Source organism: Lycium ferocissimum, chromosome 12 (genome assembly GCF_029784015.1).
Source record: "Lycium ferocissimum isolate CSIRO_LF1 chromosome 12, AGI_CSIRO_Lferr_CH_V1, whole genome shotgun sequence".
NCBI classification, from domain to species: Eukaryota; Viridiplantae; Streptophyta; class Magnoliopsida; order Solanales; family Solanaceae; genus Lycium; species Lycium ferocissimum.
In genome coordinates, this window is record NC_081353.1 from 31,889,777 (window position 1) to 31,907,616 (window position 17,840).

General features: G+C 35.0%; 1 protein-coding gene across 2 annotated transcripts in view; it reads left to right on the forward strand.

The window, feature by feature from the left end:
- Nucleotides 1-12,055, forward strand: part of LOC132039003 (defensin-like protein) — a 72,142-nt gene extending 60,087 nt beyond the window's left edge. Inside the window, exons 1-2 of one of the 2 annotated variants that reach the window (XM_059429527.1) lie at nt 10,964-11,108; nt 11,600-12,055. In XM_059429527.1, the coding sequence (XP_059285510.1) occupies nt 11,045-11,108; nt 11,600-11,856 (321 nt within the window). In that variant the 5' untranslated portion in view covers nt 10,964-11,044 and the 3' untranslated portion in view covers nt 11,857-12,055. Of the gene's footprint in view, nt 1-10,963; nt 11,109-11,599 lie in introns of those variants that run through there. The other variant, XM_059429528.1, reaches the window with a different exon arrangement.
- The last annotated feature ends 5,785 nt before the right edge of the window (nt 12,056-17,840 follow it).

The following is a 17,840-nucleotide window of genomic DNA, read 5'->3' on the forward strand; positions in this document are numbered from 1 at the left end:
TTAAACTACCCTTAATTAAAATTTACATATTACTATTAACTTGACACATTGAGATCTGGTTACATAGCATTTAATAAAGGTAAATTTGAAAAAATAAAGTTAATTCCTTTTTGATTGTGTAAGTGAACACTTATGTAGAACTAAATAAAAAGGTTAAGTGAATACTTATTATGAACCTGAGAGTAATATTGAAATAAATATTCTTTCTTTTTGTCTGTGGAGCACCACTCGGCTTTCAGATATACCGTAATAGTCATCCTACCCCGATTGACTGGACACCATCCCAAAGTACCGCTCAGTTCAAGTTCTAGCATGTTTGCATTCTTTGTCTTATGAGGGCAATTATGTCATAGTGCCCAAATCAAGAGTACACTAATCTAATGAAACTTCCAAAAGAAATTGAATATATTAATCTATTACCTAGAAACTCGTCCATATCTCATTATCCATCTCATGATCATTTTCAATGACTTTATATCCCAAGAAAAAAAAATATACTTCCCCGTCTCAAAATGTGTGTCATTTTTTATTTTACACATCTATTAAGAAATAATATTACTCCATTCATTCATTTTTACTTGTCCACTATTTCATAAATAAATTTTCTCTTTTACTTATTCACTTTCGCATATCAAGAGAAAAATAATTTGATTTTCATGTTTTTGCCCTTAACATTAATTATTCATTCCAAATTATTTTCCAAATCCAATGCAATTATACATCAATTAATATGGGTATCATGGTAAAATATGTAATTCATTTATTATTTCTTAAGAAGTGTGTGAAGTCCATAGTGGACAAAGTAAAAGTGAACGGAGGGAGTAATTAGGAGGGGAATTTGACTACTTTACCCTTATTTATGTTTAAGTTATAATTTCTATCTATTAAATGTTTACTCTATTTATATATCATCTCCATCAATGACAAAGGATAAAATCAAAAATAAGAAAAATTATGATTTGAACTTTTAAAACGACAAATAATTTAAGAAATTATTTTTAGGAACGTACCATGACAGATAATTTGAGACGGGAGGGAAAAAAAAACGCTCAATAATAAGAGTGCTCTAGAACCACGGGTCTTGAACAATAAAGCCTTTGTTTTTATCCTTGTATACTTTAAGTTTCATGGTTGTCCCAAACGGGGAAGCAACACTTTATTTGGAACTAAGGATTATTTCTCAAATTTTCATCTTATTTTATTTGAAATTTTTAACTTTTATATACCCGCTATATACAAAAATTTATAAAAATACCCATATTGCTATTCGGCATCCTCCTGCATATAATATATGAATTCCCATATAACTTACGCATACATCATTTATGGGGATACATGAAATTGTAGTAACCAAAGTTGTATCAACTGATGTTGATTCCTATAGGGAGATTATAAATCTCCTTAAATCCCACCCAAATAAATAAAACTTAACAGTTCTATAACATTCGTCTTCTATATAACATTTCACTATAACAATCAAGTTCTCTTTGGAACCAATTTTCTTGATACGTTGTTTTATATTCTTTTTATAACAATATTTCTATATAACAACTAAAAAATATTCTACAAACGACGTTATTATGGAGTCATTTGATTGTACCAATTATATGTGACATTATATCTCCTAAAATCCAGACCAGACGGCCTCTTATTGGTATAAAATAACAAGAGTAAATATTTTTGTTCTTTAATGGGGAAAAACTGGTATGTGATAAACCATTGTTGGATGTACGAAAAGCATAAAATTAAGTACTTCCAGACATGTGATTCTGAAATTTGGCAACAAGATTTTAGGTTGTACATTTAGGACCGTTTAGGATATCCTTAAACTTTAGGCCACGTTTGATGTCTTTTTGTCATTTTCTTTGTTGGCTTTTTGCTTATTTTCCAACGAAATATACGTTGAGAAATCAAACGGATAATTCATTACCAAAGGGACTTACCGACTGAGTATGCAAAATTATGTATTTTGTAGTCCAATTGGCCAAACTATATTTTTATGCATATTTTAATATATTTATCTTTGTTTCTAATTTATGGCCGTTCAAGTTGTAATTTGAAGAGATTTGCGGAAATTAACAAGCTAGATGGACATTTTAGGAAACAAATTCCTTTTGTATTTCTTCTCTGCTCTATTACAAACTATCACTATGTATTTATACATGTAACTAGGACCTAAGTGTAAATAAATAACTTGTGAAGAAAAACCTACAGCTGTAAGAAATTGTAACAGAAATATGTACACCTATTGTATATTCTAGAAGCATCTAAGGATAAGAATATTCCTATACTATGTATTGTTTGTTTTGTTGTATCTGTACAAGGCTAAATCAGAATAAGCCCAAAGATAAGAGATCAGCCCAGTTCAGTAAATGAATTTACTTTGGCCCAAACAAACTAATGACCCAGTCCCAAATATACTTTATCAGACTTGGAACATTTTGAACCTTGTATTCATCGAACAGAGGTGTCCTCTGTTCTTCCTTCTTCTTCTTTGTGATTTAGGAGTCTTTTCTCGTCATTGCACTCCAAGTAGATCCAAGATCGGACTCCTAACTTGCCAATAAAATGACGGTGTAGAGGTCCAGCGAGAGCTTTCGTGAAGAGATCTGCTATCTGAGAAGATGAAGGGACAAAAGAGAGAGAAATAAGCCCATCTAAGAGTTTTTCACGAACGAAATGACAATCAAGTTCGATATGTTTCGTTCGTTCGTGAAAAACGGGATTTTTAGCAATATGTATGGCTGCTTGGTTGTCACAATGAAGATCTACTGGAAGAGAAGGTGAAATAGATAGATGCGAGAGTAACCGAACAACCCAAGTAATTTACGCCACCAATCGTCTCGTGGAACGATATTCGAACTTCGGCGGAGGACAAAGAGACAACATTTTGTTTCTTGGATTTCCAAGAAATGGGGCAATCACCTAAACTGAGGTAAAAACCACTCACTGATCTTCGTGTGTCTGAGCAAGCAGCCCAATCGGCATCGCAAAATGCTTTGATTTGAAAAGAAGGTGAAGAATTGAGAAAAAGGCCAAGATTTGGGTCTTTTCTCAAATATCGGAGAGTGTGATAAGCTGCTTGTAAATGGCCTGAGCGTGGGGCTTGCATATACTGACTTAAGGATTGAACTGCATATGAAAGATCGTCGTCGCGTGTGAGTCAAAAAGTTGAGTTGACCTAAAAGACGTCGATAGAAAGTGGGATCAGATAAAAGAGTTCCTGAGTTGGCTGTGAGCTTGATGGAAGGATCAAGAGGGGTGGAAGCAGTGCGAGAACCAATATCTGGGTATTCGGAGAGCAAATCAAGAGTGAATTTTCGTTGGGTCACAAGAACGTCATCCGATTACGGTAAGATTTCGGACCCAAAAAATAACTTGCTTTGCCCGGATCTTTAGTCGAATTCGGTGTTAAGAAAATTTTTCAACTCATGAATTTCCTTGTGATTGTTACTGTTAATAGGATATCGTCAACGTAGACAGCAACGATAGTGATAAGAGAATCCTGAGACTTTGTGAAGAGAGAGTAGTCGTTGAGGGAATGCCTGAATCCTCTTGTACCCAGAGCAGCAGACAGACGGGAATACCATTGGCGTGATGCCTGCTTTAAACCATAAAGCGATTTACGCAGTCGACATACATGAGAAGAGGAAGGAGGTTCAACTCCTGGTGGGAACCGCATATAGACTTCCTCATCAAGATCGCCATGGAGAAAGGCGTTGTTGACGTCCAACTGAAAAAGAGTCCATTTTTGTTTGGTGGCAATACTAAGAAGACACCGAATAGTTGTCATTTTAACCACAGGAGAGTAGGTTTCTGTATAGTCTATACCCTCTCGTTGAATGTCCCCTCTTACAACCAATCTTGCTTTTAATCGTTCTAAACTTCCATCTGATCTTAACTTGACTTTGTATACCCATTTGCAGGGCAAAGGTTTCTTACCGGGGGGAAGAATGACAACTTCCCAAGTGGAATTACTTTCAAGAGCATCAAGTTCATGTTCCATTGCTAATTTCCATCCTGGATGTGCACTGGCACTTTGGTAAGAAGTAGGCTCTCTTATGTTTAAAACATTGGTTAGAGCATGCTGATTTTCTGTACTTAGAGCAGAATAAGAATAACAATGCAAAGGCGCAATAAGATGATCAGAAACAAATTCTTGAGAAACAGAGTTACAAATATAGTCAGACAAATAATGGGGAGTGGTAACAGTTCTAGTAGATTTGCGCAGTACCTGTACTTCAGGAGACACATCCTGCAAAGGTGAAAAATTGGTAACATCAGGAGTGGATTGTTGAGAGGAAATAGGAGAGGACTCTTGTAAGGGAGAGGTGGTATTCCTTACTGGTGAGTGAACAACATTAGGAGTTGTGTGGGATGCAGAGGTTCTAGGTGAAATGTTAGGAAAAAGGGGTTCTGCAGAAGGGAATGAAGCTGGAAATAGCTTAGCCATAGGCTGGGAATGAGTAAAAGGAAAAATGAGTTCATGGAACTTTAAATTCCTAGTGATAAAAATCTGATTGGTTTTTAGATCCATCACTTTATAACCTTTTTTTCCAAAAGGATATCCCATAAAGACACAAGGGATTGCCCGAGGTGCCAATTTGTCTCTATTAGCAGATAAGGTAGATGCAAAACACAAACATCCAAAAGGCTTCAACCTAGAATAATCAGGTAGCTTGCCAAAAAGTATTTCAAAAGGGGTTCTATACTTGAGTACTTTGGAGGGCAGTAGGTTTATCAAATGTGTAGCTGTTAGTAAACTTTCCCCCCAGTATTTGGTAGGAAGATGTGACTGAAAAAGCAAAGCTCTGCTTACCTCAAGCAAATGTTTGTGTTTTCTTTCTGCTACCCCATTTTGTTGTGGGGTAGCAACACAAGTTGTTTGGTGTATGATCCCCTTCGAAGTAAAAAAATCTGATTCTAAATTCCCTGTCCCAAGTTCATAAGCATTATCAGACCTTATGATTTTGACTTTCTTGGAAAAATATCTCTCTGTATAAGCTAAAAAGGACTTGAGTACTGGAAAGGCATTAGACTTTGTAGGTAAAAGATATGTCCATGTTCCTCTAGAAAAATCATCCACAATAGTTAAAAAATACTTTTCTCCCTTATAGGTTGGAATCTTGTAAGGTCCCCAAGTGTCAATATGTAGTAATTCAAAACAATGTGTAGATGAAATGGAACTAATAGGAAAAGGAAGCTTGGTTTGTCTTGCCATGGGACAAACATCACAAGGAAAATCATGTTCCTGTTTAGAGATCAATAAACCTTTTATATTGTTCATAGCTGGATAGGGTAGATGTCCTAATCTAAAATGCCAAAGTTTGCTAGAGACAGAATTAACAAAAGTGGAATTCATTTCATTGATAGGAATCTTGGTTGACAAGACAGAACTAACTACATTGTTCAAATCTGACGTTACAACATGAGGATTTAAAACATCAGATAAAACTGTAGTAGTACATTTAGGAGAAACCGAAACAGACTTAAAAACAGAAAACTTGGAAAAATTGCTGGAAAAGGAAGTGTCATTCTGAAGTACGTAGAGTCCTGCAGCACAATCACCAAACTTCTCACCCATCTTCAAGTTGGAAAGGTCCTGAAAGAAGCAACCATGCTTAGTGAAAAGAACACCAAAATCTGTTTCTATGCAAAATTGACTAACAGACAAAAGGTTGTGTTTAAATGAAGGGACATAGAGAACATTTTCTAAATGTATTTTAGGAGATAAGATAACAGATCCAACTTGTCTAACTTGAACTTTGTAGGAATTAGGAAGAGTGACAGTTATTGGACTAGGAAGGACTTTGATGTTAAAAAGTAAAGTTTTGTCATGAGTCATATGTTGTGACGCTCCTGAGTCTATGATCCAGGAGTCCTTGAACATTGTGCTTGAACAGTTTGAAAAAATGTGTAAAGCAACCAGAATACCAGCTAGATTAGCAGAAGCTTCCTGGGAATTTCCCGAGTGCAGTGACTGAAACATCTGAGCCAAATGATCAAGCTGCTCCTTTGTGAAAGCCTTTGAGTTAAATATATCAGACACAGTTTTTGTTGCAAAAGCTTGAGCTCCTGAACCTGTTGCCTCATCAGTTCTTACTGCATTTACCTTAGCATTTTGACTCTTTTTAGACTTTGGATTTGTGAACTTGAAATCTTCTGGGTAACCAATTAGCCTATAGCATTTGTCCCTGACATGATTTGTCCTTTTGCAGTATGTGCAGAACAGGTTGTTTTTCCCAGCATATGTTTGTGTATATGATTGTGCATTACCCCTGTAACCATTATTACCTCTTTCTTCTCCCCAGTTTTTAGTAGACTGGTTAGGATGTTTAAAACCAACAGTAGAATGAAAAGCTGAGGAATCAGCAGAAACTTGGTTACCTGAATGCACTTCCTTTTGAGATTCCTGGTGTAACACAATAGAATAGGCCTGAGCTGCAGTAGGCAGTGGTTTCATCATAAGTATATTGCCCTTTGTTCTTTGAATATGCATCATTTAGACCCATCAAGAACTGGATTAACTTCATATCCTCATTGTTTTTCTGGTTATGTGCCTTTGCTCCACATTTGCACTCACATGTGCAAGTTACAAAAGTGTTCAACACCTTTAACTGATCCCAAATCCTTTTCAACTTGGTGAAATATGAAGCTACATCACTAGTACCCTGACTAATGTTATTTAGCTCTCTTTGCAGTTGGAACAGCTTGGACCCATCAGGCTGCCCATACCTCTCTTCCAATTCACTCCACAACTCAGCTGCTGTTTGGGAGTAAATGACACTTTCAGAGATGTCTTTACTTAACGAGTTCAATAGCCAAGCAATGACCATGTCATTGCACCTCTGCCATTGACCATACAAAGGTGAGGTCTCAGTTGGAATTTCAGTTTTAGGATTTATAAAACTTAATTTGTTTTTAGCTGAAAGGGATATTAAAACCCCTCGCTTCCAGTTTCCATAGCTTGTTCCATCAAAAGTAACATTTACCAGATTCATACCAGGTGAATCTGATCTTTGTTAAATGATACGGATGAGTGGAATCAACAGCTTGGTTTGATGATGTTGAATCTGAAGAAGCTAGAACAATTGTTGGATCAACTGGTGGAGTCATTTTGATACTGATCTTTCAAGAATGAAATCAGATTTGGAAAAGAAAAAAAAAAAACGAGAGAAGAACAAGTAAACCAAGTCACCCTCTAGCTTGAATGCTCTGATACCATGAAGAGATTTGCGGAAATTAACAAGCTAGATGGACATTTTAGGAAACAAATTCCTTTTGTATTTCTTCTCTGCTCTATTACAAACTATCACTATGTATTTATACATGTAACTAGGACCTAAGTGTAAATAAATAACTTGTGAAGAAAAACCTACAGCTGTAAGAAATTGTAACAGAAATATGTACACCTATTGTATATTCTAGAAGCATCTAAGGATAAGAATATTCCTATACTATGTATTGTTTGTTTTGTTGTATCTGTACAAGGCTAAATCAGAATAAGCCCAAAGATAAGAGATCGGCCAGTTCGGTAAATGAATTTACTTTGGCCCAAACAAACTAATGACCCAGTCCCAAATATACTTTATCAGACTTGGAACATTTTGAACCTTGTATTCATCGAACAGAGGTGTCCTCTGTTCTTCCTTCTTCTTCTTTGTGATTTAGGAGTCTTTTACTGTCAACATAATTGTTAGCTTCGCATAACACCTTTCTATTTCAATCCCAACACTCAGATTCGAACTCTGGAAATGGAATCACTTTTGATAGTAAATCCCCTAAGAAAGCATCAAAACATGATTTTTTTAATTTTAAAATAGATAAAATGGAAGGTGGCAAGTAAAGGTGGTTCGTGGATTGTAAATGTGTATCCTTATTAAGGTATCGGGTTCGAAACCGGGTATAGAATCGCTTTTATAGGGAGCACTTTACTCCTATAATTTTGGCACTTTCCGACGCGAATCCAGATTTGGGACCCAAAGTGGATAGCGAACCCAAAATTTCCACTTTGTTGCTATGTCCAAACTGATTCAAGGTCGTCCACAGTCACCTGAGTCCCATCCATTTTCTTGTTCAAGCACATTTTTTTTTTAAAAAAAAAAAAAAAGGTGAAGGGTCACAAACCATTATTATAGTATTCAAATTTTAATAGTGCAAAGCAAAACATGCTTCTCATGAGTTCTTGAACATACTTCTAGTTATCATGACTTAAAACATAATAAATCATTAAAATAAATTCTGAAATTTTTAGTAAAACACCCATATTATGATATTTCAGCTTCTAAACAAGTTTATAAACTTTCACGGACACTGAATGCTCGCACGATTCTATTGCCATACACATCAACAATTCTAAATATATTTTCAAACACCATAAAAGCATGGTTTATCCTAGTAACAAGGGTCATAGCAACGCACCTAAAAATCAACCTTGGAATCAAAGTAAGCTACAACGCAATCTATCACGTCAAAATATTACATTCTACATAACATTATCATACAACATCAATTCCAATTTTTTGCGATTAATAACAACCCTTAACATTAAGTTAGAAGTCCCAAAACCTCCATTATAGTTCTTAAGCTAGCTCTTATCTCTTGGTAATGACAATACTTAGTTTAATGGACCTATTAAAGTAATTTGAATCATTACTAACTTCAACAAAATTTCACGTCATTATTTATCTTTTTCTCATTCAATCATTCTAACTTTATAAGCTTTTACTTTTCGGTTCTTATCCAAACAATATATATGTGTAATACAACAAGAGTAAATGATTTTGTACTGGAAAGGGAAACGTGTCCATTGATAAGCCATTATTGGTTGTAAGGGACTCAAAAATCGAGGTAATGCAAGCATGTGACTCTGCCATTTGACAACAATCCTTTCACGAAGAAAGTAAGGGTGATAACTTTTTCATTTTCTAAACGGTGCACATGCATGACACCTCAAAAGAATCTCACATTGAAATAAGAGAATAACAAAACTGAAGAGCTTTGTAAGATATATACGAGTTTAAATGCATGGTGAGCGTATTTTTGGACTCGATGATGGCGTAATTCGAGTGATAAATCTTTAAGGTTTATTGAGCCAAAGTGGACAATATATAACATAGGTTTGAGCTATTACATTATATTTCCTTAATGAGAAGCTTTTATAGCCATAAAATATTATGATATGTTTAAGATCACAAGTTTTAAAACTTTTATGACCGCACGTATATCATGACATATTTCAGATCACAATTTTTTTTTAAAAAAAAATAATTAATAAACTGTATGCCAAATCAAATTATGCTAAACAAAGTAACAATTACTATGGCTCATTGAATTCATTCTCACAACAGAGTAGGTGGGCTATGACCACTAACAATCTAGTTGAGTCTTCTAATCATACATCTATTTTATTTTCTGGATTACTAGTTCACTGGTTAATTATTGCTTTATGAGTATCTTTTGAGTTGCTCACAAGTCTGTAGATGTTACTCTAACGCCTATATTCCTATGGTCATCAGAAAATAACAAGAACGCATTTATAGCTCCGTATTCAACTAAGCAAGTCTAAAGAGTGTATTCCTCCTCATTAACCTAAGCAAGTCTAAAGGGTGTATCCCTCCTCATTAACCTAAGCAAGTCTAAAGTGTGTATTCCTCCTCATTAACGAAAATGATTATTCGAAAAAGCTCTATTTATTCTTATTACGCATGCAAATTATATTTTCCAAATTCAATTCACACGCCACAGGTAGTGCTCAACTATTTCGTCAAATAATTAAACAATTAAGATCAAGAATAAATAAATAACCTAAAGATGGAAAACCAAAAAATATAAATGATAATCAAACGTCAACTTTCATGTTTGAGCCAAAAACTCTAGAACTAAAGAGTTTAGCTCCACATAGACATGGAAGAAAAATAACAAATCATCCGAACAAAAACATAAAAACGAGTACTACAGAGAAGAAAAAATAAAACCCTGTAACTATGATCTCCACGGCGGCTTCAAGCTCTCTCTAAGTCCAAAGTTTTAAACTCAAGGTTTCAAGTTATCCCAAATTGTGTAAAAATTGTGGTTAGTAACTTTTGGATTAAGTCAGTTTTCCCTTATAAATAGAGGAGTTCTCCTTCATTGTAAAATTATCCCTTAAGAGAAATAAAAATTCTTCTCTCTTCTCTACTATGTTCTTTTTTTAGTTATATTATTTTATAACAAAAGTTAGATAATTCCTTCATTCTTAATCAGAGATTTCGGTGTTAGGCTTTGTCCCGAATTTCTTACTTTATTTGGATTTTACTATAATTGTATTGTACTTCAAAAGATTTTTTTGGTGGAAAAGAACTCTTCCAAATTTATCGTTTCCTTGAAGGAGAAGTTTTGCACTTCTATAAATTGAGGATTTTCCTTCTCAGACAATAACAAAATAGCATCCACAATTTAGCCTTTTAGGGATAAAGAGTCTTGTTTAGGGGATATTATTCTCCGATAGTTTTATATCTTCTTTTATAGTTATTAGTTTTTTTCATCTGTAGACCAATTCGCCAAACTTTATTTTTATGCATATTCTAATATACTTTTTTTTGTTTCTGATTTATCCTCGCTCATGTTGTAATCATTAGCTTCGCTTGACACCCCTTTATTTCGATCCCAACACTCGGGCCCGAACTCTGGAAATCGAATCACTTTTGATAGTGAGGGAGCGCTTTACTTCTCAAAGTAAGATTTTTGGGTGCAAATTATGGATTAGTCGAACTTCAAAACAAGTACCAAAGTACAATGAGAAATCAAAAAGAAAAATAAAAGAATTTGATGACCATGTGGAACATGTTTTTTGTGTTACTGATATCTCCAAACATTAAAATTACCAACAACCATGGTGGAAAAATTTATTTCACACATTTACTGGCCCAGTAAATCTTTTTTGGTTTTACTCTTATTCACCATCTATAAATACCTCTATCGTGTTAGTGTTTATTCACAACTCAGAATTGCAATCTTTCTTATTATTAATATTTCCCATCTCTTTCACTCATCCAAAGAGACTATGGCTCGCTCCCTTTGCTTCATGGCATTTCTGGTCTTGGCAGTGACGCTCGTTATTGCCTATGGTTTGTCTTAATTTATTCCTCTAAATTAAATCCTCATACAAATAATAAAAAATAATGAGTAGTATTACTCTGTTCCAATGGTTTGTTACGTTTGACTTTGAGGAATTAATCATGAAGAAACTTGTATGTATTCCTCTAAAGAGTATACAAATAATTTTCCTTGAAGGAAACTAAATTTATTCGCAGTTAAAAAGTTACTATTAATGATTGGCGGCTTTGAAATATCCTGAAAGAACTTGTTTGTTGTATTTCGCTTAACAGTATACAAGAAATCACTACATAAAATAATTGGATTTAGTTGCGAAGCTCGTCACTAGTTTGTCACTAAATAGCTCATAGTTTATCTGTTGCTAAATAGAATTAACAATGAATTTTGTTGTGTAACTATAAAATTTGTCTGTCGTTGATTCCTATTTTTTTGGTTCTGGATATTTTTTTTGATCATGTCTTTATTTTGTTAACATTTGTAAGTACTTGTGAATGGTTTGTAGAGGTGGAAGCTCAGAACATTTGCAAAGCACCAAGCAAGACTTTCCCTGGATTATGCTTTATCGACTCGTCATGCAGAAAATACTGCATCAAGGAGAAGTTTACTGATGGACATTGTAGCAAAATCCAAAGAAAGTGCCTATGCACTAAGCCATGTGTATTTGATGAGAATATTTCAAATGAAGCTGAGTTGACTTTGACTGAGAAAGCAAAAACTTTAACAGATGCTGTGCTTGAAGAAGAGATCATGATGGAGTAATTAAGAGAGATTAAGGATTTAGTGTCACGAATAATAATAAATTATTGCCTTTCTTAAAGGGTAGCCTATAATGATGCGTTCTTGGCCTCTAGTAGCCGTTTAGCACACTAAATAAGTTGTGACACATCAATCCTTTTTGGATCTTGTATCAAGTTAATGTATGTTTTGATGAAATCAAGGAGAGTTCTCTCTACAATAATGCATCACTAGTAGTATATAATATTTTTATTTTAACATTACCCAATCAGGGTGTGTTCGGTACAAAGGAAAATATTTTCTAGGAAAAAAAGTAGATTTTTGACTTATTTTCTATTGTTCGGTATATAAACAAAACATATTATCCTAAAAGCATTAATTTATATGTAATCTAGACAAATTATACTATAAAAGGTGGGAGTGGAGGGGTAGGGGTGTGGGGGGTGGTGGAAATGGGAGTTAGGGAGTGGGGGTAAAGATGAAGTGTGTTGGATGATGGGAGAACACAATCAATGTGGAGATGGGGATCCTTCCTTGCTCTCTGTTCCAAACTCATATCTTGCAATTTGCGATGTAATATTAAATGCCAAAAGTGTGTGCATTTGTCTTTCCAATTCCACAAACTTGTACATTTATTAAGATGAATGCTTCCTAGCTAGATAATTCCAAAAGTACCTCATAGAAATAAATGGCGAAAGGGAAAGAAAGTTGAGAGGACTTCCAAGCAGTCCTCAACCAACACAAGTCATATGCCACTACCAAAATGCAGATAACAATAACAAAGCAATTAATTAATTCAATACTAAGGAAGAAGGAAAGAAGGGACAATAATACAGGTTATGGAAATCATGATGTGAGATTCTCTCTGGCAATTTGCATCTTCTTTTCTCCAATATCTTTCCATGGAAATATGACGTCTTCTTGAGTTGTAAAGGTGACCATACTTCAAATATCTTTGTAGATCATCTCTACTACGGGTGGACATGGTATGGTAGATACCGATTACCATATCGAAATCAAAATTTTTTATACCGCGGTTTCGGTATTATGGTATTTGGTACGATATTTGTTATGCATTTTTAAAAAGTTTAGTATTCGATACGAAATTTGGTATTCATAAAGAAAATACCGAAATACCGAATACCATACCGAAGTATATGGTTACATATACAATTCATATATCTTAGTATTATAATACTAACAAATATATAAACTAGTATTAATAGAAAACTAATTGTTTAAACTTTTAAACTTTGTCAACTCTATCTTGATTTAAATGTCTTTTTTGTGTAATTGATTTAATTGAGGGGATTGTTTTTATTTTCTTTTGAATATTTTTGCATGTGTAAGGTGTTAGTACAATATAATTGAGACGTTTTTTGAGTAGCTGAAGTCATAATTCTCTACGATATGAGTATATGTAAGTTGAAGTTGAACAAACTATGGTACCGATTTACCGTACCGCAAAATACCGAAATCGAACTTAAAAATACCGAACCATACCGAATTATTTTGGTATGGTAATGGTATAGTATTTTTAGAAATCGAAAATTGAAATTACCAGAACTTTCAAATACCGTATCATGCCCACCCCTATTCTCTACTCAACACTTTACCAAGTTAAAATCAACACATTCAGAGCTAGTGATGAGCAGATCTCTGAAGTCACGAATGCAATTGAAGAATCAATCATTTTATTAGCCCAAATGCATAGACAGCCAAAGACGGATCCAGGATTTAAACTTTAGGGGTTCAATCTTTTAAGATTATTAGTTGAACCCATTGTATTTTAAAAGTTATGGGTTCATACCTACTATTTATTATAATTTTAATAATTTTTTACACATAAATTTATGCTTCGCGTCGAGAGTTAGGGGTTCAATTGAATTCCCACCTTTAAGCCTACATACGCCCCTATAGACAGCCCCTTAAAGTTGATCAAATTTTTCATTTTGGCACCTCAATTAAAATTAGTTTCTATTGAACACTTCAACACCATAAATGTTGTGTCTATTGAACATCTCATGCTTATGTGATAAAGAAAGTGGCTCCCACCTCTCTTATTTTGTTTCTTCATCACAGAACTCCCACCATTATCATCTTCTTCCAGTTTGGTGATTGATTTCCATAGATTTTCTTTTTATTTTATCCTTTCTTATGTTCTTTCATAGGAGCACAAATATTTCACCTTTCCCATGCTAGAACAAGTTTCACAGCAATACTGTTACGTTGCTACTGCCTATTTTACTGTTGAAGATTCATCAAATCAAAGCTCTTTAATTTCAAACCCATAAGAATCCTATAAAAGGGCATCGAGAAAAGTGAAAAGGCAGCTACAATCACCTGAAAACTTTTAACCGGTTGTAAAAATGAGTACTTACCGGAAAATTCTCCGGTGAAGACAGCAACATCCTAGCTTATTTTTTCAATTCTTTACTCTACACTTATCTGGGTAGTTCCTAACTATCAAGAACTTTAGGTCCTTGATTTTAGATTATATTAAATATTTCTGAATTAGTCTGGGTATCTTTTGTTAAAGATACAATCTTTTTGTTCAATTTATCCATAAGACATCTGTGTAATATTGGAAAAGAAAACAATTGAAGAAAAATTTTCTGTGTCTATTCATGGTATCTCCAACGAGTATATATACATTACAAAGGAATTCAAGAACTTTCTATTCTAATCACAGCTGTCCTACACATGATTGGCTGTGATACTAACTAATTTTATTCTCCTGTACTGGATTTAGGAAGATACTAGAACCTACAGCTGTACAAGTGTACAAAATACATAGTATATTCCTTTAGGTATTTTGTATGACTAGGAAATGGGCGATGTGATATGCAAACCCGATTGGGCCTTCTTGTGTGTTTCCTTCTGTTCCAAATAAAAGGCCCAAAGTTGTTAAATGATCCGATTTGCATAAATGACCTTGTCTTTGTCATATAAAGTGGTTTGAACGATACACACGATGAAGACAAACTTCTGTTGTGTTCTTCTTTCTTCATCTTTTCTTGCCTTGTCACAAATGCAAAATTCCCATGTCGAACACCCCCCCTCAAGTTGGAGGGGTGTGATGAAACCCCCAACTTGTTAAGTAATTTGTGATAAGGAACACCAGGTAGGGGTTTGGTGAATATATCGTCTAATTGAGAGGTTGAAGGGACGAAGTTCAAAGAAATAAGTCCGGCAAGGAACTGTTGGCGAACAAAGTTGCAATCGAGTTCCACATGTTTAGTGCGCTCGTGAAAAACGGGGTTTTTGGCTATATGGATAGCAGCTTGTGAATCTGAATGAAGAGAGATCAGAAGAGATGGTGATATGGTGAGATCAGACAATAATCGCATAAGCCAAGTGATCTCAGGTACGGCTCGCCGCATAGATCTGTACTCGGCTTCTGCGGATGATAGGGAAATCAAAGATTGTTTTTTTTATTTCCATGAAATGGGTGTACCTTCAAAACTGATGAAGAATCCGCTTATCGATCGTCGAGTCTCAGGAAAAGAACCCCAATCGGAGTCGCAGTAAGCTTGTAAATCAAATTAACCACTTGATTGGAATAGCAAACCAAGAGCTGGATTTCCAATTAAATAGCGAGACAGTGTAGTGCTGCTTGATAGTGTGGTAAACGAGGGGATTGCATATATTGGCTTAAGTGTTGGACAGCAAAGGACAAATCTGGTCAGGTGTGGGTCAAGAAGTTGAGTTTCCCAACTAGACGACGATAGATGGTTGGATCGGGTAGAAGTTCACCCATATCAGCTCTTAATTTTGTTGAAGGTTCGATGGGAGAAGAGGCAGGCTTCTTGTGCTGACAGTTGAACTCAGAAATGAGATCAAAGGTAAACTTTCTCTGAGTAACTATTAGACCTTTTTCCTCTCTGAGTAATTCCAAACCAAGAAAGTAATTTGCAAGACCAAGGTCTTTAATCTGAAACTCTGAGTGTAGAAACTTTTTCAAATCAACTAATTCACTAAAATCATCCCCTGTAACTAGTATGTCGTCAACGTAAACACCGAGGATGCGAACACCATGAGTAGTCCTCTTGAAAAACAATGAATAATCATTCAATGAATGTGAATAACCCTTAAACTGAAGGGCAGAAGTCAGCCTAGCATACCACTGACGAGAGGCTTGTTTAAGCCCATATAGGGATTTATTTAATTTGCAAACTAACTTAGGATTTGAAACTTGCAAACCAGCTGGTATCCTCATATAAACCTCTTCCTGTAAATTGTCATGTAAAAAGGCGTTATTTACATCCAACTGAAAAAGACCCCATCCCCTTTTGGTTGCAACTGCAATCAGGCACCTGACAGTGGTCATCTTGACCACAGGTGAATAAGTTTCTGTATAATCAATACCTTGTCTTTGTATGTCTCCTCGAATAACCAAACGTGCCTTGTACCTTTCTAAAGAACCATCTGCCTTGTATTTTACTTTGTAGACCCATTTGGATGGTAGAGCTTTATGACCAGGTGGGAGTGAGACCAAATCCCAAGTATGGTTAGCCTGTAAAGCTGCAAATTCTTGTGCCATTGCTTGTTGCCAACAAGGTTGTAGTGAAGCTTGGGAAAAGGTACTAGGTTCAGTGATGTGAACAACAGTGTTGAGAAAATTTTGGTTGGAATTAGACAAAGCAGAAAATACTAGACTAGTAGGTTTAAGGCTACTCGCAAAACAAGTGTTAGTTACATCAGTTAAATAAACAAGATTGCATATGTAATCTGCCAAATGAGTGGGAGGATGTTTGACTCTAGAAGACTGTCTAGTGGGTAAAGTAGCAGGGACAGGATTAACTACTGGAATTGGTGATTGTGAAGTAGATGAATCAGGTAGAATAGGAGAAGAGATGGATGTAGACTCTGGTAGTGTAATAGGATCAGGATGAGTGATAGGTTGTGATGCAGGATTAGGTGAATCAAGGTGAGTAGACTCTGACATTGTATTAGGAGCAGGATGAGTAGTAGGTTCTGATGTAGGATTAGGGGAATCAGGGGAAGATGGATCAGCTGAGGAAACTGGTGATGATAGTGGTTGAGCATTTTCAGATGTGATGGGGAAATCAGGATGAGTAACAGTAGAAGGATTGGATGTATCACGTAAATCAGTGGTATTTAGTGTTTCAGTTGAAGTTGTGATAATGGGATAGACAGGACTATGAGAAGAAGATGAAATAAGAGGAAAAACAGACTAAAAGAATTTGACATCTCTTGAAACAAATATTTTCTTAGTTTACAAATCTAACAGTTTATAACCTTTCTGGTGAATAGGATACCCAATGAAAACACATTTTGTAGCTCTAGGATCTAGTTTTGATCTGAATTGTGACAAATTGTTAGCATAACATAGACAACCAAAAGACTTAAGGGACTGATAAGAAGGTGGAACCTTATAGATAATTTCATAAGGTGTTTTGTAGTTCAAGATCCTAGAAGGAAATTTGTTAATTAAATGAGTAGAGGTTAAAAGACACTCACCCCAATAAGATAAAGGAAGATTTAATTGAAAAAGTAATGCTCTACAAGTTTCCAAAAGGTGTCTATGTTTCCTTTCAACCACACCATTTTGTTGTGGTGTGGCAACACAACTAGTTTGATGCAGGATACCTTGTGATGACAAATAATGAGAGTTTTCTAGACTGGATCCAATTTCCTTGGCATTATCTAATCTTATGACCTTGATTTTGGTTTGAAATTGTCTTTCTATCATGGTTATGAAGCTGGCGAGAACATAGAAGGCATTACTTTTAGTTTTAAGCAAATAGGTCCAAGTACCCCTACTATAATCATCAACAATGGTTAAAAAATATCTAAATTCATCATGAGTAGAGACCTTATAGGGACCCCAAGTGTCCACATGAATAAGTTCAAAGATACCTTTTGTAGAAACATTCTTTGGATTGAAAAGGCAACTTGGACTGCCTAGCTTTAGCACAAACATCACAAGGAAATGACAAAGTAGGAATAGATGGAAAACTGGAAATGTTCTTCATATTAGATAA